This window comes from Syngnathus leptorhynchus, chromosome 2 (assembly GCF_054491065.1).
Source record: "Syngnathus leptorhynchus isolate UIUO chromosome 2, UIUO_Slep, whole genome shotgun sequence".
In the NCBI taxonomy this organism is placed as follows: Eukaryota; Metazoa; Chordata; class Actinopteri; order Syngnathiformes; family Syngnathidae; genus Syngnathus; species Syngnathus leptorhynchus.
The window spans coordinates 13,797,626-13,825,521 of record NC_141196.1 but is presented as its reverse complement, the minus strand read 5'-3'; the positions used below and the strand labels follow the sequence as shown (position 1 = coordinate 13,825,521).

Genomic DNA, 27,896 nt, shown 5'->3' with positions numbered 1-27,896 from the left:
ATAGTTGGAATGAGTGAAAAGTGGAATGGAGTGAATGGGTTGAATTGTGTGGAAGAAGAAGAAGGACAGAAATCGCGGAGAATAAAATAGAATAATAATAATAATAATAATAATAAAGTGAATGGAGTAGAATAACATATGTGTGAAGGCCTTCGCCTTCACACAATAACTAGAATTTGCAATTTCTGGAGAAATTGCGTGTGAAGGCGAAAAGCTGAATTTTTTTTTTGGGGAATACTGTGGAATGATTTTGGAATGAGTTGAATTTCTCGAGAAACGTAGAATTTTGAGGTGAAAAACGGAATTTTGGGGAATTTGGTGGAATTTGGTGGAATTTGGTGGAATTTCAAATTTGAAAACGCGGAATTTTTGGGAAGTGGGAATTTGGGGAATAGCGTGGAAGAATATGAAGAGTTGAAAGCTGGAATGGGTTGAATCGGTTGAATAATGTGGAAACTAGAGGTGAAAAACGGAATTTTGGGGAATTTGGTGGAATTTGGTGGAATTTCAAATTTGAAAATGCAGAATTTTTGGGAAGTGGGAATTTGGGGAATTGCGTGGAAGAATATGAAGAGTTGAAAACTGGAATGGGTTGAATGGGTTGAAAAACGTGGAATTTAGAGGTGAAAAACGGAATTTTGGGGAATTTTTTGGGAATTTGGCGGAATTTTGGGGAAGTGGGAATTTGGGGAATGTTGAGAATCTTTCCCAATGTGATGTGAATGTGCTGAATGACGTGAATTTGAAACTGGAATGACGTGAATGTGAAACGTTGAATGTGCCATTGAGAATGAATGGGGAAAAATTTGTCGGGAATTTGGGAATTTTGCGGAATCGGAGAATTTTCGGAATACCAAAAATGGAAGCGCTCATCTCGGGAATAGTTGGAATGAGTGAAAAGTGGAATGGAGTGAATGGGTTGAATTGTGTGGAAGAAGTAGAAGGACAGAAATCGCGGAGAATAAAATAGAAGAAGAAGAATAATAACTAGAATTTGCAATTTCTGGAGAAATTGCGTGTGAAGGCGAAAAGCTGAATTTTTTTTTTGGGGAATACTGTGGAATGATTTTGGAATGAGTTGAATTTCTCGAGAAACGTAGAATTTTGAGGTGAAAAACGGAATTTTGGGGAATTTGGTGGAATTTGGTGGAATTTGGTGGAATTTCAAATTTGAAAACGCGGAATTTTTGGGAAGTGGGAATTTGGGGAATAGCGTGGAAGAATATGAAGAGTTGAAAGCTGGAATGGGTTGAATCGGTTGAATAATGTGGAAACTAGAGGTGAAAAACGGAATTTTGGGGAATTTGGTGGAATTTGGTGGAATTTCAAATTTGAAAATGCAGAATTTTTGGGAAGTGGGAATTTGGGGAATTGCGTGGAAGAATATGAAGAGTTGAAAACTGGAATGGGTTGAATGGGTTGAAAAACGTGGAATTTAGAGGTGAAAAACGGAATTTTGGGGAATTTTTTGGGAATTTGGCGGAATTTTGGGGAAGTGGGAATTTGGGGAATGTTGAGAATCTTTCCCAATGTGATGTGAATGTGCTGAATGACGTGAATTTGAAACTGGAATGACGTGAATGTGAAACGTTGAATGTGCCATTGAGAATGAATGGGGAAAAATTTGTCGGGAATTTGGGAATTTTGCGGAATCGGAGAATTTTCGGAATACCAAAAATGGAAGCGCTCATCTCGGGAATAGTTGGAATGAGTGAAAAGTGGAATGGAGTGAATGGGTTGAATTGTGTGGAAGAAGTAGAAGGACAGAAATCGCGGAGAATAAAATAGAAGAAGAAGAATAATAATAATAACTAGAATTTGCAATTTCTGGAGAAATTGCGTGTGAAGGCGAAAAGCTGAATTTTTTTTTTGGGGAATACTGTGGAATGATTTTGGAATGAGTTGAATTTCTCGAGAAACGTAGAATTTTGAGGTGAAAAACGGAATTTTGGGGAATTTGGTGGAATTTGGTGGAATTTGGTGGAATTTCAAATTTGAAAACGCGGAATTTTTGGAAAGTGGGAATTTGGGGAATAGCGTGGAAGAATATGAAGAGTTGAAAGCTGGAATGGGTTGAATCGGTTGAATAATGTGGAAACTAGAGGTGAAAAACGGAATTTTGGGGAATTTGGTGGAATTTGGTGGAATTTCAAATTTGAAAATGCAGAATTTTTGGGAAGTGGGAATTTGGGGAATTGCGTGGAAGAATATGAAGAGTTGAAAACTGGAATGGGTTGAATGGGTTGAAAAACGTGGAATTTAGAGGTGAAAAACGGAATTTTGGGGAATTTTTTGGGAATTTGGCGGAATTTTGGGGAAGTGGGAATTTGGGGAATGTTGAGAATCTTTCCCAATGTGATGTGAATGTGCTGAATGACGTGAATTTGAAACTGGAATGACGTGAATGTGAAACGTTGAATGTGCCATTGAGAATGAATGGGGAAAAATTTGTCGGGAATTTGGGAATTTTGCGGAATCGGAGAATTTTCGGAATACCAAAAATGGAAGCGCCCATCTCGGGAATAGTTGGAATGAGTGAAAAGTGGAATGGAGTGAATGGGTTGAATTGTGTGGAAGAAGTAGAAGGACAAAAATCGCGGAGAATAAAATAGAAGAAGAAGAATAATAATAACTAGAATTTGCAATTTCTGGAGAAATTGCGTGTGAAGGCGAAAAGCTGAATTTTTTTTTTGGGGAATACTGTGGAATGATTTTGGAATGAGTTGAATTTCTCGAGAAACGTAGAATTTTGAGGTGAAAAACGGAATTTTGGGGAATTTGGTGGAATTTGGTGGAATTTGGTGGAATTTCAAATTTGAAAACGCGGAATTTTTGGAAAGTGGGAATTTGGGGAATAGCGTGGAAGAATATGAAGAGTTGAAAGCTGGAATGGGTTGAATCGGTTGAATAATGTGGAAACTAGAGGTGAAAAACGGAATTTTGGGGAATTTGGTGGAATTTGGTGGAATTTCAAATTTGAAAATGCAGAATTTTTGGGAAGTGGGAATTTGGGGAATTGCGTGGAAGAATATGAAGAGTTGAAAACTGGAATGGGTTGAATGGGTTGAAAAACGTGGAATTTAGAGGTGAAAAACGGAATTTTGGGGAATTTTTTGGGAATTTGGCGGAATTTTGGGGAAGTGGGAATTTGGGGAATGTTGAGAATCTTTCCCAATGTGATGTGAATGTGCTGAATGACGTGAATTTGAAACTGGAATGACGTGAATGTGAAACGTTGAATGTGCCATTGAGAATGAATGGGGAAAAATTTGTCGGGAATTTGGGAATTTTGCGGAATCGGAGAATTTTCGGAATACCAAAAATGGAAGCGCCCATCTCGGGAATAGTTGGAATGAGTGAAAAGTGGAATGGAGTGAATGGGTTGAATTGTGTGGAAGAAGTAGAAGGACAAAAATCGCGGAGAATAAAATAGAAGAAGAAGAATAATAATAATAATAAAGTGAATGGAGTAGAATAACATATGTGTGAAGGCCTTCGCCTTCACACAATAATAATAAAGTGAATGGAGTAGAATAACATATGTGTGAAGGCCTTCGCCTTCACACAATAACTAGAATTTGCAATTTCTGGAGAAATTGCGTGTGAAGGCGAAGAAGCTGAATATTTTTTGGGTCACTTCTGGTTTTATTTTGGTCATTTCCGGTTTATTTGGGTCACTTCCGGTTTACCTGAGGTCACTTCCTGTTTATTTGGGTCACTTCCGGTTTACCTGGGGTCACTTCCGGTTTGCCTGAGGTCACTTCCGGTTTATTTAGGGTCACTTCCGGTTTGCCTGAGGTCACTTCCGGTTTGCCTGAGGTCACTTCCGGTTCATTGGGGGTCACTTCCGGTCTATTTGGGGTCACTTACGGGGTCCCTGGGGTCACTTCCGTTCCAATCAGGGCTCATTGGGGTCACTTTAGGGTCAATCCAAGATGGCCGCCACATAGTGGAAGTGGGGGTCAAGGGGGTGAATATGGGAAGCATGAGGTGAATAAAGTTGGAATGGGTTGAATCCGTTGAAAAATGTGGAATTTAGAGGTGAAAAACGGAATTTGGGTGAATTTGGTGGAATTTAGTGGAATTTGGTGGAATTTGGTGGAATTTCAAATTTGAAAATGCGGAATTTTTGGGAAGTGGGAATTTGGGGAATAGCGTGGAAGAATATGAAGAGTTGAAAACTGGAATGGGTTGAATCGGTTGAAAAACGTGGAATTTAGAGGTGAATAACGGAATTTTGGGGAATTTAGTGGAATTTGGTGGAATTTCAAATTTGAAAATGCGGAATTTTTGGGAAGTGGGAATTTGGGGAATAGCGTGGAAGAATATGAAGAGTTGAAAACTGGAATGGGTTGAATCGGTTGAAAAACGTGGAATTTAGAGGTGAAAAACTGAATTTTGGGGAATTTGGTGGAATTTTGCGGAATTTTTGGGAAGTGGGAATTTGGGGAATGTTGAGAATCTTTCCCAATGTGATGTGAATGTGCTGAATGACGTGAATTTGAAACTGGAATGACGTGAATTTGAAACTGGAATGACGTGAATGTGAAACGTTGAATGTGCCATTGAGAATGAATGGGGAAAAATTTGTCGGGAATTTGGGAATTTTGCGGAATCGGAGAATTTTCGGAATACCAAAAATGGAAGCGCTCATCTCGGGAATAGTTGGAATGAGTGAAAAGTGGAATGGAGTGAATGGGTTGAATTGTGTGGAAGAAGTAGAAGGACAGAAATCGCGGAGAATAAAATAGAATAATAATAATAATAACTAGAATTTGCAATTTCTGGAGAAATTGCGTGTGAAGGCGAAAAGCTGAATTTTTTTTTTGGGGAATACTGTGGAATGATTTTGGAATGAGTTGAATTTCTCGAGAAACGTAGAATTTTGAGGTGAAAAACGGAATTTTGGGGAATTTGGTGGAATTTGGTGGAATTTGGTGGAATTTCAAATTTGAAAACGCGGAATTTTTGGGAAGTGGGAATTTGGGGAATAGCGTGGAAGAATATGAAGAGTTGAAAGCTGGAATGGGTTGAATCGGTTGAATAATGTGGAAACTAGAGGTGAAAAACGGAATTTTGGGGAATTTGGTGGAATTTGGTGGAATTTCAAATTTGAAAATGCAGAATTTTTGGGAAGTGGGAATTTGGGGAATTGCGTGGAAGAATATGAAGAGTTGAAAACTGGAATGGGTTGAATGGGTTGAAAAACGTGGAATTTAGAGGTGAAAAACGGAATTTTGGGGAATTTTTTGGGAATTTGGCGGAATTTGGGGGAAGTGGGAATTTGGGGAATGTTGAGAATCTTTCCCAATGTGATGTGAATGTGCTGAATGACGTGAATTTGAAACTGGAATGACGTGAATGTGAAACGTTGAATGTGCCATTGAGAATGAATGGGGAAAAATTTGTCGGGAATTTGGGAATTTTGCGGAATCGGAGAATTTTCGGAATACCAAAAATGGAAGCGCTCATCTCGGGAATAGTTGGAATGAGTGAAAAGTGGAATGGAGTGAATGGGTTGAATTGTGTGGAAGAAGTAGAAGGACAGAAATCGCGGAGAATAAAATAGAAGAAGAAGAATAATAATAATAATAATAATAAAGTGAATGGAGTAGAATAACATATGTGTGAAGGCCTTCGCCTTCACACAATAATAATAATAATAATAAAGTGAATGGAGTAGAATAACATATGTGTGAAGGCCATCGCCTTCACACAATAAAGTGAATGGAGTAGAATAACATATGTGTGAAGGCCTTCGCCTTCACACAACTAGAATTTGCAATTCCTGAGGAAATTGCGTGTGAAGGTGAAGAAGTTGAATAAATACTCGGGGAATGCCGAAGAATGATGTTGAAACGAGTCGAATCGGTTGAAAAATGGCGAAATTAGAGCGGAAAAAGGAAATTTCGGAAAATTTGGTTGAATTTCAAATTTGAAAATGTGGAATTTATGGTAAGTGTGAATTTGGGGAATAGGGAGGAAGAATATGAAGAGTTGAAAGTTGAAACGAGTTGAATCGGTTGAAAAATGTAGAAATTAGAGTGGAAAAGGGAAATTTTGGAAAATTTGGTTGAATTTCAAATTTCAAAATGTGGAATTTATGGTAAGTTTGAATTTGGGGAATAGGCAGGAAGAATATGAAGAGTTGAAAGTTGGAATGGGTTGAATCGGTTGAAAAATGTAGAAGTTAGAGCAAATTATAAATCCCCATTGAGAATGAATGGGAATTTTTAAAAAAAATTGCGCCAAAAAGTTTTGAAATTTGGAACGAAACGAAATATACGGCTGTCTAGTTGTCACTCTCGGAGATAAATGTTGAAACGGGTTGAATCGGACAAAAATTGAAAAAGTTAGCGAAAATGCATAAGTTGAACATAGTGAATACAATTGGAATGGGTTGAATCGGTTGAAGAATGTTGAAATTAGAGTGGAAAAAGGAAATTTTGGTTGAATTTCAAATTTGAAAAATGTGGAATTTTTGTTAAGTGGGAATTTGGGGAATAGGTAGGAAGAATATGAAGAGTTGAAAAGTGGAATGGGTTGAATCGGTTGAAAAATGTGGAAATTAGAGTGGAAAAAGGAAATTTTGCAGAATTTGGTTGAATTTCAAATTTGAAAAATGTGAAATTTTTGCTGAATGGGAAGGTGTGGAATAGGTAGGGAAAAGATGAACAGTTGAAAGTTGGAACGAGTTGAATCGGTTGAAGTATGTTGAAATTAGAAGTGAAAAAGGAAATTTTGTGGAATTTTGTGGAATTTTGTGAAATTTTGTGAAATTTTGAAACGTGAATATGTGAAAATTTTGAATTTGCCAAGTTTGGGAATGTCCCCAATGTGATTTGAATGGGTTGAATGATGTGAATTTCAAACTGGAACAACGTAAATGTGAAATGTTGAATCTGCCATTAAGAATGAATGGGGAAAAATTGCCGGAAATTTGTGAATTTTGTGAAAACGGAAAATTTTTTGAATGTTTGAAATGTGAGCACAATTGTCATGAATATTTGAAATAAGTGAAAAGTGGAACGGAGTGAATAGGTTGAAGTATGTGGAAGTAGTTAAACGCCGAAAAAGTAGGCAGAATAAGTAAAATAATAATAATAATAACTAGAATTTGCAATTTCTGGAGAAATTGCGTGTGAAGGCGAAAAGCTGAATTTTTTTTTTGGGGAATACTGTGGAATGATTTTGGAATGAGTTGAATTTCTCGAGAAACGTAGAATTTTGAGGTGAAAAACGGAATTTTGGGGAATTTGGTGGAATTTGGTGGAATTTCAAATTTGAAAACGCGGAATTTTTGGGAAGTGGGAATTTGGGGAATAGCGTGGAAGAATATGAAGAGTTGAAAGCTGGAATGGGTTGAATCGGTTGAATAATGTGGAAACTAGAGGTGAAAAACGGAATTTTGGGGAATTTGGTGGAATTTGGTGGAATTTCAAATTTGAAAATGCAGAATTTTTGGGAAGTGGGAATTTGGGGAATTGCGTGGAAGAATATGAAGAGTTGAAAACTGGAATGGGTTGAATGGGTTGAAAAACGTGGAATTTAGAGGTGAAAAACGGAATTTTGGGGAATTTTTTGGGAATTTGGCGGAATTTTGGGGAAGTGGGAATTTGGGGAATGTTGAGAATCTTTCCCAATGTGATGTGAATGTGCTGAATGACGTGAATTTGAAACTGGAATGACGTGAATGTGAAACGTTGAATGTGCCATTGAGAATGAATGGGGAAAAATTTGTCGGGAATTTGGGAATTTTGCGGAATCGGAGAATTTTCGGAATACCAAAAATGGAAGCGCTCATCTCGGGAATAGTTGGAATGAGTGAAAAGTGGAATGGAGTGAATGGGTTGAATTGTGTGGAAGAAGTAGAAGGACAGAAATCGCGGAGAATAAAATAGAAGAAGAAGAATAATAATAATAATAATAATAAAGTGAATGGAGTAGAATAACATATGTGTGAAGGCCTTCGCCTTCACACAATAATAACTAGAATTTGCAATTCCTGAGGAAATTGCGTGTGAAGGTGAAGAAGTTGAATAAATACTCGGGGAATGCCGAAGAATGATGTTGAAACGAGTCGAATCGGTTGAAAAATGTCGAAATTAGAGTGGAAAAAGGAAATTTCGGAAAATTTGGTTGAATTTCAAATTTGAAAATTTGGAATTTATGGTAAGTGTGAATTTGGGGAATAGGGAGGAAGAATATGAAGAGTTGAAAAGTGGAATGGGTTGAATCGGTTGAAAAATGTGGAAACTAGAGGTGAAAAACGAGAATTTTGCAGAATTTGGTTGAATTTCAAATTTGAAAAATGTGAAATTTTTGCTGAATGGGAATGTGTGGAATAGGTAGGGAAAAGATGAACAGTTGAAAGTTGGAACGAGTTGAATCGGTTGAAGTATGTTGAAATTAGAAGTGAAAAAGGAAATTTTGTGGAATTTTGTGGAATTTTGTGAAATTTTGTGAAATTTTGAAACGTGAATATGTGAAAATTTTGAATTTGCCAAGTTTGGGAATGTCCCCAATGTGATTTGAATGGGTTGAATTATGTGAATTTCAAACTGGAACAACGTAAATGTGAAATGTTGAATCTGCCATTAAGAATGAATGGGGAAAAATTGCCGGAAATTTGTGAATTTTGTGAAAACGGAAAATTTTTTGAATGTTTGAAATGTGAGCACACCTGTCATGAATATTTGGAATATGTGAAAAGTGGAACGGAGTGAATCGGTTGAAGTATGTGGAAGTAGTTAAACGCCGAAAAAACAGGCAGAATAAGTAAAATAATAATAATAACTAGAATTTGCAATTCCTGAGGAAATTGCGTGTGAAGGTGAAGAAGTTGAATAAATACTCGGGGAATGCCGAAGAATGATGTTGAAACGAGTCGAATCGGTTGAAAAATGTCGAAATTAGAGTGGAAAAAGGAAATTTCGGAAAATTTGGTTGAATTTCAAATTTGAAAATTTGGAATTTATGGTAAGTGTGAATTTGGGGAATAGGGAGGAAGAATATGAAGAGTTGAAAAGTGGAATGGGTTGAATCGGTTGAAAAATGTGGAAACTAGAGGTGAAAAACGAGAATTTTGCAGAATTTGGTTGAATTTCAAATTTGAAAAATGTGAAATTTTTGCTGAATGGGAATGTGTGGAATAGGTAGGGAAAAGATGAACAGTTGAAAGTTGGAACGAGTTGAATCGGTTGAAGTATGTTGAAATTAGAAGTGAAAAAGGAAATTTTGTGGAATTTTGTGGAATTTTGTGAAATTTTGTGAAATTTTGAAACGTGAATATGTGAAAATTTTGAATTTGCCAAGTTTGGGAATGTCCCCAATGTGATTTGAATGGGTTGAATTATGTGAATTTCAAACTGGAACAACGTAAATGTGAAATGTTGAATCTGCCATTAAGAATGAATGGGGAAAAATTGCCGGAAATTTGTGAATTTTGTGAAAACGGAAAATTTTTTGAATGTTTGAAATGTGAGCACACCTGTCATGAATATTTGGAATATGTGAAAAGTGGAACGGAGTGAATCGGTTGAAGTATGTGGAAGTAGTTAAACGCCGAAAAAACAGGCAGAATAAGTAAAATAATAATAACTAGAATTTGCAATTCCTGAGGAAATTGCGTGTGAAGGTGAAGAAGTTGAATAAATACTCGGGGAATGCCGAAGAATGATGTTGAAACGAGTCGAATCGGTTGAAAAATGGCGAAATTAGAGCGGAAAAAGGAAATTTCGGAAAATTTGGTTGAATTTCAAATTTGAAAATGTGGAATTTATGGTAAGTGTGAATTTGGGGAATAGGGAGGAAGAATATGAAGAGTCGAAAGTTGAAACGAGTTGAATCGGTTGAAAAATGTAGAAATTAGAGTGGAAAAGGGAAATTTTGGAAAATTTGGTTGAATTTCAAATTTGAAAATGTGGAATTTATGGTAAGTTTGAATTTGGGGAATAGGCAGGAAGAATATGAAGAGTTGAAAGTTGGAATGGGTCGAATCGGTTGAAAAATGTAGAAGTTAGAGCAAATTATAAATCCCCATTGAGAATGAATGGGAATTTTAAAAAAAAATTGCGCCAAAAAGTTTTGAAATTTTGAACGAAACGAAATATACGGCTGTCTAGTTGTCACTCTCGGAGATAAATGTTGAAACGGGTTGAATCGGACAAAAATTGAAAAAGTTAGCGAAAATGCATAAGTTGAACATAGTGAATACAATTGGAATGGGTTGAATCGGTTGAAGAATGTTGAAATTAGAGTGGAAAAAGGAAATTTTGGTTGAATTTCAAATTTGAAAAATGTGGAATTTTTGTTAAGTGGGAATTTGGGGAATAGGTAGGAAGAATATGAAGAGTTGAAAAGTGGAATGGGTTGAATCGGTTGAAAAATGTGGAAATTAGAGTGGAAAAAGGAAATTTTGCAGAATTTGGTTGAATTTCAAATTTGAAAAATGTGAAATTTTTGCTGAATGGGAAGGTGTGGAATAGGGAGGAAGAATATGAAGAGTTGAAAGTTGGAACGAGTTGAATCGGTTGAAGTATGTTGAAATTAGAAGTGAAAAAGGAAATTTTGTGGAATTTTGTGGAATTTTGTGAAATTTTGTGAAATTTTGAAACGTGAATATGTGAAAATTTTGAATTTGCCAAGTTTGGGAATGTCCCCAATGTGATTTGAATGGGTTGAATGATGTGAATTTCAAACTGGAACAACGTAAATGTGAAATGTTGAATCTGCCATTAAGAATGAATGGGGAAAAATTGCCGGAAATTTGTGAATTTTGTGAAAACGGAAAATTTTTTGAATGTATAAAATTTGAGCGCGCAATTCCTGAATATTTGGAATAAGTGAAAAGTGGAACGGAGTGAATCGGTTGAAGTATGTGGAAGTAGTTTAACGGCGAAAAAACAGGCAGAATAAGTAAAATAATAATAATAATAATAATAATAATAAAGGACAGGAATAACAATAGTGTGAAGGTCTTCACCTTCACACTAATAACTAGAATTTGCAATTCCTGAGGAAATTGCGTGTGAAGGTGAAGAAGTTGAAGAAATACTCGGGGAATGCCGAAGAATGATGTTGAAACGAGTCGAATCGGTTGAAAAATGTCGAAATTAGAGCGGAAAAAGGAAATTTCGGAAAATTCGGTTGAATTTCAAATTTGAAAATGTGGAATTTATGGTAAGTGTGAATTTGGGGAATAGGGAGGAAGAATATGAAGAGTTGAAAGTTGAAACGAGTTGAATCGGTTGAAAAATGTAGAAATTAGAGTGGAAAAGGGAAATTTCGGAAAATTTGGTTGAATTTCAAATTTCAAAATGTGGAATTTATGGTAAGTTTGAATTTGGGGAATAGGCAGGAAGAATATGAAGAGTTGAAAGTTGGAATGGGTTGAATCGGTTGAAAAATGTAGAAGTTAGAGCAAATTATAAATCCCCATTGAGAATGAATGGGAATTTTTAAAAAAAATTGCGTCAAAAAGTTTTGAAATTTGGAACGAAACGAAATATACGGCCGTCTAGTTGTCACTCTCGGAGATAAATGTTGAAACGGGTTGAATCGGACAAAAATTGAAAAAGTTAGCGAAAATGCATAAGTTGAACATAGTGAATACAATTGGAATGGGTTGAATCGGTTGAAGAATGTTGAAATTAGAGTGGAAAAAGGAAATTTTGGTTGAATTTCAAATTTGAAAAATGTGGAATTTTTGTTAAGTGGGAATTTGGGGAATAGGTAGGAAGAATATGAAGAGTTGAAAAGTGGAATGGGTTGAATCGGTTGAAAAATGTGGAAACTAGAGGTGAAAAACGAGAATTTTGCAGAATTTGGTTGAATTTCAAATTTGAAAAATGTGAAATTTTTGCTGAATGGGAAGGTGTGGAATAGGTAGGGAAAAGATGAACAGTTGAAAGTTGGAACGAGTTGAATCGGTTGAAGTATGTTGAAATTAGAAGTGAAAAAGGAAATTTTGTGGAATTTTGTGGAATTTTGTGAAATTTTGTGAAATTTTGAAACGTGAATATGTGAAAATTTTGAATTTGCCAAGTTTGGGAATGTCCCCAATGTGATTTGAATGGGTTGAATGATGTGAATTTCAAACTGGAACAACGTAAATGTGAAATGTTGAATCTGCCATTAAGAATGAATGGGGAAAAATTGCCGGAAATTTGTGAATTTTGTGAAAACGGAAATTTTTTTGAATGTTTGAAATGTGAGCACACCTGTCATGAATATTTGGAATATGTGAAAAGTGGAACGGAGTGAATCGGTTGAAGTATGTGGAAGTAGTTAAACATCGAAAAAACAGGCAGAATAAGTAAAATAATAATAACTAGAATTTGCAATTCCTGAGGAAATTGCGTGTGAAGGTGAAGAAGTTGAATAAATACTCGGGGAATGCCGAAGAATGATGTTGAAACGAGTCGAATCGGTTGAAAAATGTCGAAATTAGAGCGGAAAGAGGAAATTTCGGAAAATTTGGTTGAATTTCAAATTTGAAAATTTGGAATTTATGGTAAGTGTGAATTTGTGGAATAGGGAGGAAGAATATGAAGAGTTGAAAGTTGAAACGAGTTGAATCGGTTGAAAAATGTAGAAATTAGAGTGGAAAAGGGAAATTTTGGAAAATTTGGTTGAATTTCAAATTTCAAAATGTGGAATTTATGGTAAGTTTGAATTTGGGGAATAGGCAGGAAGAATATGAAGAGTTGAAAGTTGGAATGGGTTGAATCGGTTGAAAAATGTAGAAGTTAGAGCAAATTATAAATCCCCATTGAGAATGAATGGGAATTTTTAAAAAAAATTGCGCCAAAAAGTTTTGAAATTTGGAACGAAACGAAATATACGGCTGTCTAGTTGTCACTCTCGGAGATAAATGTTGAAACGGGTTGAATCGGACAAAAATTGAAAAAGTTAGCGAAAATGCATAAGTTGAACATAGTGAATACAATTGGAATGGGTTGAATCGGTTGAAGAATGTTGAAATTAGAGTGGAAAAAGGAAATTTTGGTTGAATTTCAAATTTGAAAAATGTGGAATTTTTGTTAAGTGGGAATTTGGGGAATAGGTAGGAAGAATATGAAGAGTTGAAAAGTGGAATGGGTTGAATGGGTTGAAAAATGTGGAAACTAGAGGTGAAAAACGAGAATTTTGCAGAATTTGGTTGAATTTCAAATTTGAAAAATGTGAAATTTTTGCTGAATGGGAAGGTGTGGAATAGGTAGGGAAAAGATGAACAGTTGAAAGTTGGAACGAGTTGAATCGGTTGAAGTATGTTGAAATTAGAAGTGAAAAAGGAAATTTTGTGGAATTTTGTGGAATTTTGTGGAATTTTGTGAAATTTTGAAACGTGAATATGTGAAAATTTTGAATTTGCCAAGTTTGGGAATGTCCCCAATGTGATTTGAATGGGTTGAATGATGTGAATTTCAAACTGGAACAACGTAAATGTGAAATGTTGAATCTGCCATTAAGAATGAATGGGGAAAAATTGCCGGAAATTTGTGAATTTTGTGAAAACGGAAAATTTTTTGAATGTTTGAAATGTGACCACCCATGTCATGAATATTTGGAATAAGTGAAAAGTGGAACGGAGTGAATCGGTTGAAGTATGTGGAAGTAGTTAAAGGCCGAAAAAGTAGGCAGAATAAGTAAAATAATAATAATAACTAGAATTTGCAATTCCTGAGGAAATTGCGTGTGAAGGTGAAGAAGTTGAATAAATACTCGGGGAATGCCGAAGAATGATGTTGAAACGAGTCGAATCGGTTGAAAAATGTCGAAATTAGAGTGGAAAAGTGAAATTTCGGAAAATTTGGTTGAATTTCAAATTTGAAAATGTGGAATTTTTGTTAAGTGGGAATTTGGGGAATAGGTAGGAAGAATATGAAGAGTTGAAAAGTGGAATGGGTTGAATCGGTTGAAAAATGTGGAAACTAGAGGTGAAAAACGAGAATTTTGCAGAATTTGGTTGAATTTCAAATTTGAAAAATGTGAAATTTTTGCTGAATGGGAAGGTGTGGAATAGGTAGGGAAAAGATGAACAGTTGAAAGTTGGAACGAGTTGAATCGGTTGAAGTATGTTGAAATTAGAAGTGAAAAAGGAAATTTTGTGAAATTTTGTGGAATTTTGTGAAATTTTGTGAAATTTTGAAACGTGAATATGTGAAAATTTTGAATTTGCCAAGTTTGGGAATGTCCCCAATGTGATTTGAATGGGTTGAATGATGTGAATTTCAAACTGGAACAACGTAAATGTGAAATGTTGAATCTGCCATTAAGAATGAATGGGGAAAAATTGCCGGAAATTTGTGAATTTTGTGAAAACGGAAAATTTTTTGAATGTTTGAAATGTGAGCACCCATGTCATGAATATTTGGAATAAGTGAAAAGTGGAACGGAGTGAATCGGTTGAAGTATGTGGAAGTAGTTAAAGGCCGAAAAAGTAGGCAGAATAAGTAAAATAATAATAATAATAACTAGAATTTGCAATTCCTGAGGAAATTGCGTGTGAAGGTGAAGAAGTTGAATAAATACTCGGGGAATGCCGAAGAATGATGTTGAAACGAGTCGAATCGGTTGAAAAATGTCGAAATTAGAGCGGAAAAAGGAAAATTCGGAAAATTCGGTTGAATTTCAAATTTGAAAATGTGGAATTTATGGTAAGTGTGAATTTGGGGAATAGGGAGGAAGAATATGAAGAGTTGAAAGTTGAAACGAGTTGAATCGGTTGAAAAATGTAGAAATTAGAGTGGAAAAGGGAAATTTTGGAAAATTTGGTTGAATTTCAAATTTCAAAATGTGGAATTTATGGTAAGTTTGAATTTGGGGAATAGGCAGGAAGAATATGAAGAGTTGAAAGTTGGAATGGGTTGAATCGGTTGAAAAATGTAGAAGTTAGAGCAAATTATAAATCCCCATTGAGAATGAATGGGAATTTTAAAAAAAAATTGCGCCAAAAAGTTTTGAAATTTGGAACGAAACGAAATATACGGCTGTCTAGTTGTCACTCTCGGAGATAAATGTTGAAACGGGTTGAATCGGACAAAAATTGAAAAAGTTAGCGAAAATGCATAAGTTGAACATAGTGAATACAATTGGAATGGGTTGAATCGGTTGAAGAATGTTGAAATTAGAGTGGAAAAAGGAAATTTTGGTTGAATTTCAAATTTGAAAAATGTGGAATTTTTGTTAAGTGGGAATTTGGGGAATAGGTAGGAAGAATATGAAGAGTTGAAAAGTGGAATGGGTTGAATGGGTTGAAAAATGTGGAAACTAGAGGTGAAAAACGAGAATTTTGCAGAATTTGGTTGAATTTCAAATTTGAAAAATGTGAAATTTTTGCTGAATGGGAAGGTGTGGAATAGGTAGGGAAAAGATGAACAGTTGAAAGTTGGAACGAGTTGAATCGGTTGAAGTATGTTGAAATTAGAAGTGAAAAAGGAAATTTTGTGGAATTTTGTGGAATTTTGTGAAATTTTGTGAAATTTTGAAACGTGAATATGTGAAAATTTTGAATTTGCCAAGTTTGGGAATGTCCCCAATGTGATTTGAATGGGTTGAATGATGTGAATTTCAAACTGGAACAACGTAAATGTGAAATGTTGAATCTGCCATTAAGAATGAATGGGGAAAAATTGCCGGAAATTTGTGAATTTTGTGAAAACGGAAAATTTTTTGAATGAAGAAAATGTGAACAGCCGTGTCATGAATATTTGGAATAAGTGAAAAGTGGAACGGAGTGAATCGGTTGAAGTATGTGGAAGTAGTTAAACGCCGAAAAAGTAGGCAGAATAAGTAAAATAATAATAATAATAATAATAATAATAATAAAGGACAGGAATAACAATAGTGTGAAGGTCTTCACCTTCACACTAATAAAGGACAGGAATAACAATAGTGTGAAGGTCTTCACCTTCACACTAATAATAAAGGACAGGAATAACAATAGTGTGAAGGTCTTCACCTTCACACTAATAATAATAATAATAATAATAATAAAGGACAGGAATAACAATAGTGTGAAGGTCTTCACCTTCACACTAATAAAGGACAGGAATAACAATAGTGTGAAGGTCTTCACCTTCACACTAATAATAAAGGACAGGAATAACAATAGTGTGAAGGTCTTCACCTTCACACTAATAATAAAGTGAATGGAGTAGAATAACATATGTGTGAAGGCCTTCGCCTTCACACAATAATAATAATAAAGTGAATGGAGTAGAATAACATATGTGTGAAGGCCTTCGCCTTCACACAATGACATACCATAATGAATGGCGATGTTTGGGAATCGCATTTGGGGCCCGAGTATGGTTCTGTATATCACCTGAAGTTGGGCGTGTGAAGACTACCTCCTGTATTTATGTGTGTGTGTCTTTCCATGTGTGTGTCTTCTCACCCAGAGAAAAGATCTCCCACAGGAGGATTCCGTATGACCAGACATCACTTTGGACAGTGTATACGCAGTCAAAAATGCTCTCTGGAGCCATCCACTTCACTGGCAAACGTGCCTTCAAATAGACATGACCAGCAGTCCATGAAACAAGTGGCACTAGCCGCCAGCAATACGGTTGACAAATGTATGCTTACGTTGCCCTTCACCACGTAGTTGGAGTCGTTCATGATGTCTCGCGCCAGGCCAAAGTCACAAATCTTGGCTACTCTATGGTCTGTCAGGAGAACGTTTCGAGCAGCCACGTCTCTGTGAATGCACTAAAAGAAAGCAGAATTCGCATTGAATGATAAGACAACAGTCCCTGTTATATCGCAGATTCCCTGTTGAACAGCAAAGGTTTTTTTTTTTGCATTTTATTCCAGCTTCACTTACAGAGTCCAGACATTTGATGTTAAAGACAAATGCTCAGATATGTTTACAGTTTTAAATTGTGCGTTTTAATGTGTTTAAAGCATATGGTTAAGGTATAGTAACTTTTTCCATGAACAAGGATCACTGTAACTCACATTGGACAACTGCACAAAGAATTAGGACGAATACATATATAGGCTAGAGATGGGAAGCCAGCTCCCAGTCATTGACTGTGTATTTGAATGAGTGATTTGATTCAGAGGAGGCGCTTATTTGCTTTCCTAATGATTCTGCTTAAGAAAAAAACAAACCAAAAAAACAGCACAGCCTCATGAAGCACTTCAATCTTGGGTTTGATTCGGGCCGATGCAACAAATGGGAAACCTGGCAGGAGGTGGTAGGGGGTAAAAAAAAAAAACAATAGCTCAGCTACTGGCAAGGCCGCTTAAAGTACCTCGTTCTGATTGGCTAGTGTCATGTCAAGAATGATAGAAAAACCATGAGGGGAAAAAAGTGCTGGGAAGTGCTCATCAGGAGATGGTTGGGTGCTTGTTTCACTGCAAGCAAGGCTCACCTCTCACCTCTTAGATATGCACCTAGGGAAGCTCTCTCAACTGTCTTTTGCGGTCGTAGTTAGTGGGCATCTATCATCGTTTGGAAGATTTTTTGAAAAAACAGGTCAAATATGTTCTTTTTACCACAAGTATTTGCTGAATTTGCTTTATGTCGTGGTTGAAGGCAAAAGAAGCTCACAGTGAGAGAGAACTTTGACTCAATGTTTAAAAACTGGCCTAGGAACCCCGAATATTTCATGTTTAAAAATTGGCCGAGGAACCCCAAATATTTCATTGTCTGGACCTTCGGGACAATTTCCTAAAGGACTCTGATGTCTTATATAAGAATTGAACAGTTTGTTTGGTTTCTGACATACTTTGAGAAGTAAGTAGCCCACTATTAATTTATTTCTTCCGAAGGATTCAGTACAAATGATCCATCCGTCCATTGGTCCGTCCGTCCGTCCGTCCATCCATTATCTGAACCGCTTATCCCCACGAGGGTCGCGGGCCGGCACAAATTATGAGTGCATAATGGCTTACAGAGCTGTATCAAACAAATCCTTTTATATCCATAAATTCTTTCCCTCACTGAATGAGAATTGTTGCATGAGAATGAATAAGGAATCTTGGCAATAAACACAATTGATAATGGAACCAGAATTGCTAATCAATTATAGTTCCATATCAAGCCTAAGTATAACCTGCTTACACAAATTCATATAAAATTCAGATAAATTGGTGAATACCCATCACAAAGACATGAGAATTGACTGATTTTCCACCGTTGTCACAGGTGAGCTGGAGTCAATCCCCTCGGTGGCCAAAATGCAGGGTACAACTTTGACTGGTCGCTCATCAATTGCCAATGTACACTCTCACTTGTCATTAATTTACATAATGTATGTTTTTTGTAGTATAGAAGGAAAACTACTCAGAGAAAACCCCACACAGGAAAGCCTCAATCACTGAAACTTTGACAACGGGGTGGACCTTTGCCCCCTTTAAAATACCAAACTAATCTGATGGGGCGGTTTGCGATAGCGCAACTAGATCATGAACAAAAAACACTCACATTTTTAGCAGCCAAAAAGTCCAAGCCTTGAGCCACTTGATAGGAAAACCTCAACATGTCATCCAAATCCAATGGCCATTCCCCATTTTCCTCGCACGCTGCATCTAGGCACAAGTCCCATCATGTTAACACGACAATGAAGCACTGTGTGTTTAAGGAAAAGTCTTCCTAAAATAAGTGACAATGTTACTTTGTAATGGCTCGCTGTTTGGCAGCTGACACGGTCTCATCTCCAAGTAGCTGCTGGACGACTCACTCGAGATCCCACTGTCACTGGAGGGTGAAAGTCACAAACATACTTCTGTGGAATGTGAGGTAAAACAACTTGGGAGTTAACTTCAAATTCAAAAGTCTAACCAAAGGGGACAAAACAAGACAACCAAGAATGAGCATGATTGATTGACTTTTCTGAGTTTCCCTCTGAACTTTCCGCCCATTAATTTTCAATTCTGCTTAACCATTAGCTTTGCGGTAGAGTGACAGGAAATGCGTTGGCCTGGTCTTCAATCAATCTCGCGTCACATCAGGCATCATAAACAAGCATCTACTCTGCTCACTTATGTGCAATTTAGACTTAGCATCATTATGACGAGTTCAGAAGAATTACTGTCACCTATAAGCCTGGCAAGCCAGACCAAGGCTGTACCAGCGATTCGGTCTAGATGCTTTGAGAATAATTGTCAATTGTTTTTCTATGTGAAGCCCTTTGAGACTGCTTGTGATTTAGGGCTATACAAATAAACTTGACTTGACTTGACTTGACTTGACTTGGCTTGGTGGGGAGTCGTATTGTTATGCATTTCTGATGCGTAGCAAACCTGAGCAAACGGACAGTTCAAAGAAACCAATCAGCGAAGAGCGCACGTGACATCGAGTAAAAAAAAATCCATATCTTTTCAAGTAAATGCTTCCAGGCTTTATCTTTTTTATTTCAACTTCAGACGCAACAAATTACTTTACAATCACAAAATAATGATCCATAGTCTTTTTGATTCATGATTCATAGTCTTCAGCGGGCCACTTATGATTGATTTCATGACACAATGCTTCGGGCCAGTTTAAATTTACGAATTTGGTCCATATATAAGACTATAATATAAGATGGAATAATGTGCGATAACATCAGCCAATTTATATAGAATAAGCTCAATTTTTTTTTTTTGGCGCTGATAACATCAGCCAATTTATATAGAATAAGCTCAGTTTTTTTTTTTTTTGGGCTTATCCAAACACTCGTGCCTTGTGATCAACTGAATCACAGGTTGTTGAGCGATACTCCCTTTGTCACATTGTCAGACTTTACACGTCCCCTAAGTTTGAATCTCGCCTATAAGACTATAAGGCGCACTGTCGGCTTTTGAGAAAATGTTAGGTTTTTAGGTGCGCCTTATAGTCCGGAAAATACGGGATTCAAAACTGTGTTTAATACCGAATTGAACAAATTACTGCCTCTCTCACGCGCCATTTTGAATGTTGGGAGGATGGACTTGGTGTTAGGCATGAAGGATACGCAATTCAAGTAAACAAATTTGATTCATTGGTTCATTAGCTGTGCCGCGATGAACGGCTCTCTCACCAGACCAATCGCTGGTGCAGCATTGGGTTTGGCTTGCCAGGCTGGTGTCACCCAGCCCTTGGGAGCAACACGCTGTCTAGCACGCTCTGACCGTGACAGCTCAAGGGGCTCGAGAAGATGAGCTGAGAACGCTGCATTCTTTAACTAGGCAAGAGGCCATGTGATGAAACCAATCGCTTTTTCCCTAGTCCTATAACGATGTGGTGGTAGTGTTTGTCGTCATCAGTCATCCCAAGAGATAGGCAGATTGAGCCTTCGTCTCTGCGAACCAGGCAGCCTTAGAAAATTCTGGCATCTTGAGAATAACATTATCTGCCATGTTTGATACATCCACTTACACCTACGAACAGACGTAGAGGTCACCGCATTGTGTTGCAAAAGACGACTGAACATCAGTTTGCGAAAAAAGCGAATTAAACAGAATTGTATGAACTATCCCATCATGAACAACACACTGCTCTTAGTGTTATTGGGGAATGATGTCAACAAGCACAACGTGCATATTTGGAATGTAGAAGTAAATCGAAAAATTCCAGGGGAAAATAACACGCAAGCGCAGGGAGAAGATGCAAAGGACACAGAGGAAGGCCGGACCTAGGATTCCAACCGCAAAAGGTTCTCCATCATTGTTGCCAATGTTCATGGTGGCTTACCTTCTTATGAATTTTTTCTGATTGCAGATGTTTTTATAGTCGTTAGCATTCTCCGTTAAGGTGATAACAAAGCTCATAAAAGTTTCAGCCTTCTGGCGGAGGAAGTTCAATAGGTCCCCGAGGCTGCAATACTCTGTGATTACAAGCACGGGTCCTGAAGAGGAACCACGGCACAGTAAGACCATTGCAGCTCAAACACGTACTAGATCTGTTCACAGTAGGCTTGGAAATCCTGTTACCTCCATAGGTGCAGGCCCCCAGTAGATTGACAATGTTCTTGTGATGTCCCAAGTGGCTCAGGATCTTCAGCTCTGACATCAGAGCTTCTCTCTCATCAGAATGAGCACTGGCTTTAAAGAGTAACACAACATATTGGCATCGGTCTGCTCTCACCGACTCCATCACGTGCAAATAAGTATTATGTCAATCCCATTTTCTGTGACAACAATTCACGGCCAAACCTTTTAACATTTTCACAGCCACACGCATCACATTGTCTTGCTCTCCCAGACCGATGGCTGTGGCCTCCACAACTTTTCCAAAAGCTCCGGCACCCAAGATCTTTCCTGCAAAGTTGTACCTGACTTCATGACTTTGAAACAAGTTTCATCATTGTATTCATGGCTGAAAGTTTGAAGGAGTGTGAAAGTTGGTCATCACTACTATCTTGGTCAAGGCAGATTTTTTTTGAATACAGTTCTGGTCATGTATCTCATTATAGTCTGCAGGTGTACTTGATGTGTTCAACTATTTCATATAAAACACGCTACTAACCTAACTTCAGTTTGTCCCGTGGGAACTCCCATTTATCATTGTAGGGCAGTTGTGTGGGGTCAATAAATGTGTAGTTGTTTCCATCTCTTGCCTCAATGATCTTCCAACGGATCTCATACCTGGGTTTCTAATCAAGGGAAGAAGGGATCGAGTAAATTCAAAGCAAGTCAAGTTTGTCTTTAAACAGCCACCAACCACACTGTCATTTGAGCTTTACCTGCTTATATTTGTAAAACAGAAAAACCAGAAGCAGAAGGAGGATGGACAGAATGCCTGCTGATGCGGTCAAAGTGGAGGTGAAAAGTTTGTCTACATAACCAGAGAAAGATCAATTAGTCATGGTGTGTTCAATGTGTTGCAAAAGCCACTTTTTTTGAATATGTAACTGTAGAAAATGTGCTTAAATTTGCATTAGCTATGAGAATGGGTCATTAGTGTTGTCGATAACATTAAGCATCAAAGTAAGCAGCTGACTGTGAGAAAAACTGAAATTTTCATGCAGAACATCAAATGTGGTTTAAGTCACGACCCTATGATTCAGCAAAAAAAAAATCACAAGCTCAAAACGACACTTCTGATTGGATATGCACCAGAAACCTCCATGGCAAATGTGTCGCTGCTGACTCCAACGAGGTTAAAGGCCACACACTCGACCGTCATCCTTCGGCTGGATGGTCCCACGGTCAGAACACTCTCCACCGCCACCGCCCCGTACTCCTCTCTCTGAACCTCCACTGTTTGAGCTTGTAGGAGGGTGGCCATCTGCAGCCCGGTATTGTTTTCGTTGCATCTGGCTCAATACAAACAGGTCTAAATTTAGAATATAACAGTAGTTTGCAGAATTTTCAACAAAACGCTCTGTAATGGAGAGAAGTGTAGTTGAGAACTTTTTTCCTGATACCAGAAAAATTACAACGGAGACAGTTGAGTGGTTCCTGTAAATGGTCACATAATCGTTTTTTCTTCTGGCATGGAATCAATTCCTGCTCAATTCCTAACTGAGCCTACTGGGATAAGCGCCATCCCTCATGTGACCCTGAACAGAAGAACACATGTATGAATTTTCATCTGGCGCTTCAACAGTAGTCAGAGACTAGCATTCTTCCAACCTTTTATCTTTTCTTTCGTTTTCATTTTTTCCACAGTAAAACGTAATTGTTACTGTAAAGTCCAAAGCCCATCCTTTCAGATGAGCTTGTCCTGTTCATTACAACTACATATTTACAAAGTGCCCATCGTACGAGGTATCTGTATCATCAACCCAGATCAAAATTTTCCATGATAGAAAACTAATAAAAATGTATAATAATAATTACAGTTACTAAATTAGATATTATTAAATATGCAATATAGTTAAAATGTGTTAAGATGTTACTAAAATAGGTATTATTCAAGATGCAATACGTACAGTTAAAATGTGTTAAGACACTATTACGTCTTGACATTTTAAATGATAAAAGTTCATTTGTGGAAATCAAGTTTTTGATAACTGCACAATAATTTATTTTTTCTTCTCTCTTTTTTGTTGTGTCATTGGATATTGCATCTGTGGTGTTGTCCAATTAGGTAGTGGTGGGTGTAGTCATACCAGGAATGTGTGCGATTGTGTGGAAATGTTTGAGATTTATGGAAAAATAGTCTCTCAAAAAGTGGACTGGTTTGCACGACCCCTCACAGTTCAGAAGTGTGGGGTTCGATTCCGGCTCCAGCCTTCCAGTGTGGGGTATGCATGTTCTCCCTGTGCCTGCGTGGGTTTCCTCTGAGTCCTCCAGTTTCCTCCCACATTCCAAAGACATGTATAGTAGGGCCACTTCAAATTGCTTGTGAGGTGTGAGTGCAAATGGTTGTTTGTCTTTGTGTGCCCTGCGATTGGTTGGCAACCAGTTCAGGATGTGCCCTACTGCCTGATGACTGCTGGGACCTATCACGACCCCCGTGGGGACAAGCAGTGCAGTGAAAGGATGGATGGATGGATGGATGAAAGGATGTTTACCAAGTTCACGTATTTAGGAGTAAAAGTACCCAGGACTCTGTTCATAGTACTACAACCTATAAAGCTAAATAAGACGGATGTTGCATAGTAAAGAATACTTTTTGTGTCACTCATTTAAATAAGAATGCTGAATTTTTCATTCGGCAAGAACACTCACGTTGGACGAATTCCAAAACATTGGTACCAGATGATTCTCGGGGCGGGATAACCAAAGGACGTGCACGTCAGAGTGGTCACATTTTCCCATCTCACCATGGCAACAGGTCTCTCTGCCATTGAGAAGAAAACACTGGCGATCAACATAAAACACAAAATCGGGGCCAGGGAGATGAAGAAAAGATGCACATCACTTACGATACATCTGGACTTGGAATGTGATGGAAGCGTTGGCCAAGTTGCTCCTAGCATTGAAAGTGTACTGCCCTTGCTCCTGTGCATTCATTCTCTTCAGTTGCAATGTAGCGTGGTATCTGATAAGGAAAAAGGAAGAGGAATTTAATCTCAACTACTTTGGAACTGCACTTCAACATCAGTATACCGAAAGGGAACTTCCTTGTTGCAGCAGTCTCATTACCTGGGGGTGGCAAAAGTATCCATTCTCGGAACTCTAAGTCAAGTGCAGATACTTGTAAATGTGTAAAAGAAAGAAGTACTATTTCACCTATTATAAAGGTACATGAATAAATAGATAAGTAAATAAATAAGTAAATAAATGAATAAATAAATAAATAAATACATAAATAAATACATAAATAAATACATAAATAAATAAATAAATAAATAAATAAATAAATAAATAAATAAATAAATCCCGCGCAACAACCAGGTGCGATATACCGTATTGTATTCCTGCCACTGGAGGTTTGAAGCGCCTATATTTCATGGTTTTGTAGACATAAGACAAGTTGGTAGACAAAGTAGCAGTGATTCTTCAGCATGTCGTTGCTGCACAAAACAAGTGTTTGAAAGCAAATACAATGAATTGATTTTTCACTCAGCTACATTTTTATCAAGTACACTCTCTCTGAGGTGTGTTAAGTTCAGAGAACGAGGGACTTTAAGTACAATAATAAATTACTGTAACAGTACTCTCAGGTCCTATTGCTCATAGTGCTTCTCCTCTACCCAATGTGTTTATAAAATATTAGATTAAATTTTTACCTGTTGTTATACCGAACGAGCTTGTTTTCCTGTGTGGACGTACTGGAAGATGTTGGCGTTTGCCAGCTGTGTTCCACAATATGAGGGTACGCCTCAATGAGCACCGTGAGCTCCAGATCTTCTCCCTCATTCACCTCAATTGCAAGACCCTTGTGGGCCAGGTTTGGGGAGAGCTGAGGCAACAGTCGGATGTATGGCTTGTCTGCGTACGTGACTCGTGAGAATTAGGTCCTGAACGCATCTTTTTGCCCGAATCATGCCAGGAGTGACTTTTCTTACCTACAACCAGCAAGTATGTTGTTGAACTGTTCACCCCTGCTTCATTAGTGCCGATGCAGGAAATGTTGCTCGTGTCTGCAAGGTCCACAGCAGGGATGGTTAGAATGCTTTGTATGTCCAGACGGTTTTCTCCACTGGACCGAACCTTCTCTTCTATGGTGGGTTTCTGAAGACAACAACAAGACAAAGCGGAGTTCATGATTTTTGTAGATATGAGAGAAATCTCTCCCATGGGTCATACTAACTGATTTGGTGGTGTACATCCAGGTGACATTGTAGTTGAAGTTAGGATTGTGTGTAGTACAACAGATCTTGAGTTCCTCCCCAACAATTCGTATGTATTCATCCTTCTCCAAAAACACATACGGAGGGAAGCGAAGCTCTGGAGATGCAATTTTACAATTAGATCAGACAAAGTTGCACTTATCACCACAGTGTTGAGGTCTGCAGTGGTCTCACTCTGAATGACGTTTATGGAGAAGGCTTTGGAGGTGCGCTCTACCCCGTTGACCTTGGCTGTGCACACGTAGTCAGCGTTGAAGCTGGGGTGGAGGCTGTGGATGAGAATACCACGGTGGCGGTATACTGTGAAGTTCATCCCAGGGGGAACGCTGGTGCCGTTGTCCATGCGGAGACTCATGTCTGTGGCACTTGGGTCAGTCAGAAGGCAGGGTAGCAAGTAAACCTCACCCTCTTTTTTAACAACCCTCAGCAAGGTGCTGCTGGTCCAGAAGACACGGCTGGGATCTGGTTGAGGGAGAGCAAAGGATTGGAATCAATAACCAACACTGACCTAGGTAGAGTGGTGAGGCAAATGGCCGGAGCTCACCTTTTACAAACACATGCACCGATGAGGTCACATTACGATGCTGGGTCCCGCCTGTGTAAGAACACCTGTAGGTCCCAGTGAATTCAGCCGAGGGACGCGCCACCTTTAAAACGGAGACATTCCCTCTCCCCTTGGACATGTAACGTTTGTGTTTGGCCAGCCTGGGTTGCAAGTTCACAGGTGCATCACCTTCGCATCTTAGATCCAGTGGGGTGCCTGATTTGACCACCATCTCAGGACCTGACACCACTTTTGAGTTGAGCCTGATCACTGGACGTCTCCACTCCGCTAGGGAAGAAGATCCATCATGATATAGTTACTTAACTTTCCAATGAGATTTCGACTTAACTGCTTGCCATACTATTTTGTTTTTGAAAGCGTGTAACACTATGGGCCCTATTTTAGTGCCTAGCCCAGGTCTAGAACAAAGCTCAGGTCTAACTGTTAACTGTACATACACATCCTTTCTTTTGGTATATTGGTAGCATTTTCACTGTTTGTGGGCAATGGGGGGGGGCGGCTGACTTGTTTGCCATCCAATGGAAGTGTCTCCCCAAATTCACTTTGAATTCAGTGCACAGGTGTTTTTTTTTCACACTCAACCTGTGATTCTCTTTGGTTCATATTTAGTGTGATAAAATAATAATAAACATCTTGAAGCAAGAATGATAAATATTCATATCTGTCAAGCAGCTGCTATTGTGAAATTGACAGTCACAATCTAGCACCTGTAACTCATTTTTTTGCTGCCAACTCATGACAAAAAAAAGAGTTTTCTGAGCAATGGCTCATGTCTAAAAAATATATATCTATATAAGTCGCATTTCTTCGGAGTATTTGGCTTTAAAACACATATGATAAAGTGCACTGTTGAAATAGGTGACTGAGTCAGTGCGCTTCAGCCGTCACATGGTCACACTGTGAACAACTGTCAAATATTGTTGGTTCAACAGTCACTGCCTCATGTTGCCTCTTGTACTAAAGTTTCATTCATTCCAGTCCTGGCCTTAACAAGTGCATTCAAATGAGGTCAGCAGCTAGTATTTAAGCAAAAGAACAGATGAATCTATTTGGGATAATACCGTCAATTGTTCAATGGAATGTACTGTAAGAGTGACGTTCTGATTTTGGGCTGAGGGCCCTTAAAGTTGAGATCATGTTTTCTCTTCCAAATGAAAATCCAGTGACCTTTCAACTCCCTCACATGATGTAGAGAGTAGACTTTCAGTCAGGGTTAGTTTCAATTATGGTGTGTTCTAAGTCAACGTTTTCCCTTTTGGCTCATTCCCAGCAATGGATGTTAGATACACGCCAATAAGTATTTATGCCTTAACACTTCCTGTGGGCCTTTCCCACCCATGTACGCTGTTCATTAAAACTTCCGTTACCACCCCCAACCCCGGCGCCCCATCAATGTTATACAGTAATCCAGCGCAAAGCGAAACCAATCCAGTCAGTCAGAATTAACACAACACAAAAGAGCCATTTGTGTGGGGATGGTTAAACATGAAATTGTAATTAGAGGTCAAGCAGCTGAATCCTATATACGTTCTTTTAAGAGCCCCCCCAAAATGGTGGTAGTTAATCACAAGAGAAACCCCTTGAGAAATTCATTATGTTACGAAAATACAGTCATCTTAATTGGACAGCATCAGAAACAGAAACAACCATGAGTAAGTATCAGAAAAAATGAAATAAATAGATTGAAAACATTTTTGAGTGTTTCAAAGTAAAACAGCTCTTGAGTGATTTGATTTCCTGCCTTACCTGAGGCGACGAAGATCACAAATCCCAGCAGCAGACTGAGGAGAGACTGCATCCTGAATCGACGCCAAAGCAGCGATTGTGTGTTTATTTGTACGGGTACGACACAACACCCTTTTGAAATCTGCAGCCAGCACGACAGACAAAACCACATCACAAGCAGCTCTTTGAGTCATTCGCATTAACTTCTCTTTTCTGACCACATTACACAGCCTTTGTTTTATTTTCAAAAGGGACCAACAACTGCACACAACAGTCTTCCTAGCCATTACGGAGAGTGAATTAATACATTTACCGGTTTGATTTAGATCAGATGTTGTATAAGGTGATCCTAAGTTAATACAACATGCAACCTAACTATTGAGGATGTCTGGTACCCTAACCTTCTGAACCGCCAACCATTTATTTGCATATTATTCATATTATTC

General features: G+C 38.0%; 1 protein-coding gene across 2 annotated transcripts in view; it reads right to left on the bottom strand.

Moving 5' to 3' along the window:
• csf1ra (colony stimulating factor 1 receptor, a) overlaps positions 1 to 27,523 on the bottom strand; it is a 35,929-nt gene extending 8,406 nt beyond the window's left edge. For both annotated transcript variants that reach the window (XM_085936950.1, XM_085936958.1), the window contains exons 1-18: positions 27,472 to 27,523; positions 25,705 to 25,992; positions 25,335 to 25,622; positions 25,121 to 25,257; positions 24,876 to 25,041; positions 24,597 to 24,798; positions 23,790 to 23,905; positions 23,593 to 23,704; positions 22,033 to 22,232; positions 21,660 to 21,751; positions 21,443 to 21,569; positions 21,130 to 21,234; positions 20,908 to 21,018; positions 20,669 to 20,822; positions 18,630 to 18,712; positions 18,440 to 18,543; positions 16,594 to 16,716; positions 16,403 to 16,514 (exon numbers count right to left, since the gene is read on the bottom strand). In XM_085936950.1, coding sequence (XP_085793076.1) covers positions 16,403 to 16,514; positions 16,594 to 16,716; positions 18,440 to 18,543; positions 18,630 to 18,712; positions 20,669 to 20,822; positions 20,908 to 21,018; positions 21,130 to 21,234; positions 21,443 to 21,569; positions 21,660 to 21,751; positions 22,033 to 22,232; positions 23,593 to 23,704; positions 23,790 to 23,905; positions 24,597 to 24,798; positions 24,876 to 25,041; positions 25,121 to 25,257; positions 25,335 to 25,622; positions 25,705 to 25,992; positions 27,472 to 27,523 — 2,572 coding nt within the window. The remainder of the gene's footprint in view (positions 1 to 16,402; positions 16,515 to 16,593; positions 16,717 to 18,439; positions 18,544 to 18,629; positions 18,713 to 20,668; positions 20,823 to 20,907; positions 21,019 to 21,129; positions 21,235 to 21,442; positions 21,570 to 21,659; positions 21,752 to 22,032; positions 22,233 to 23,592; positions 23,705 to 23,789; positions 23,906 to 24,596; positions 24,799 to 24,875; positions 25,042 to 25,120; positions 25,258 to 25,334; positions 25,623 to 25,704; positions 25,993 to 27,471) is intronic.
• Between the last annotated feature and the right edge of the window lie 373 nt (positions 27,524 to 27,896).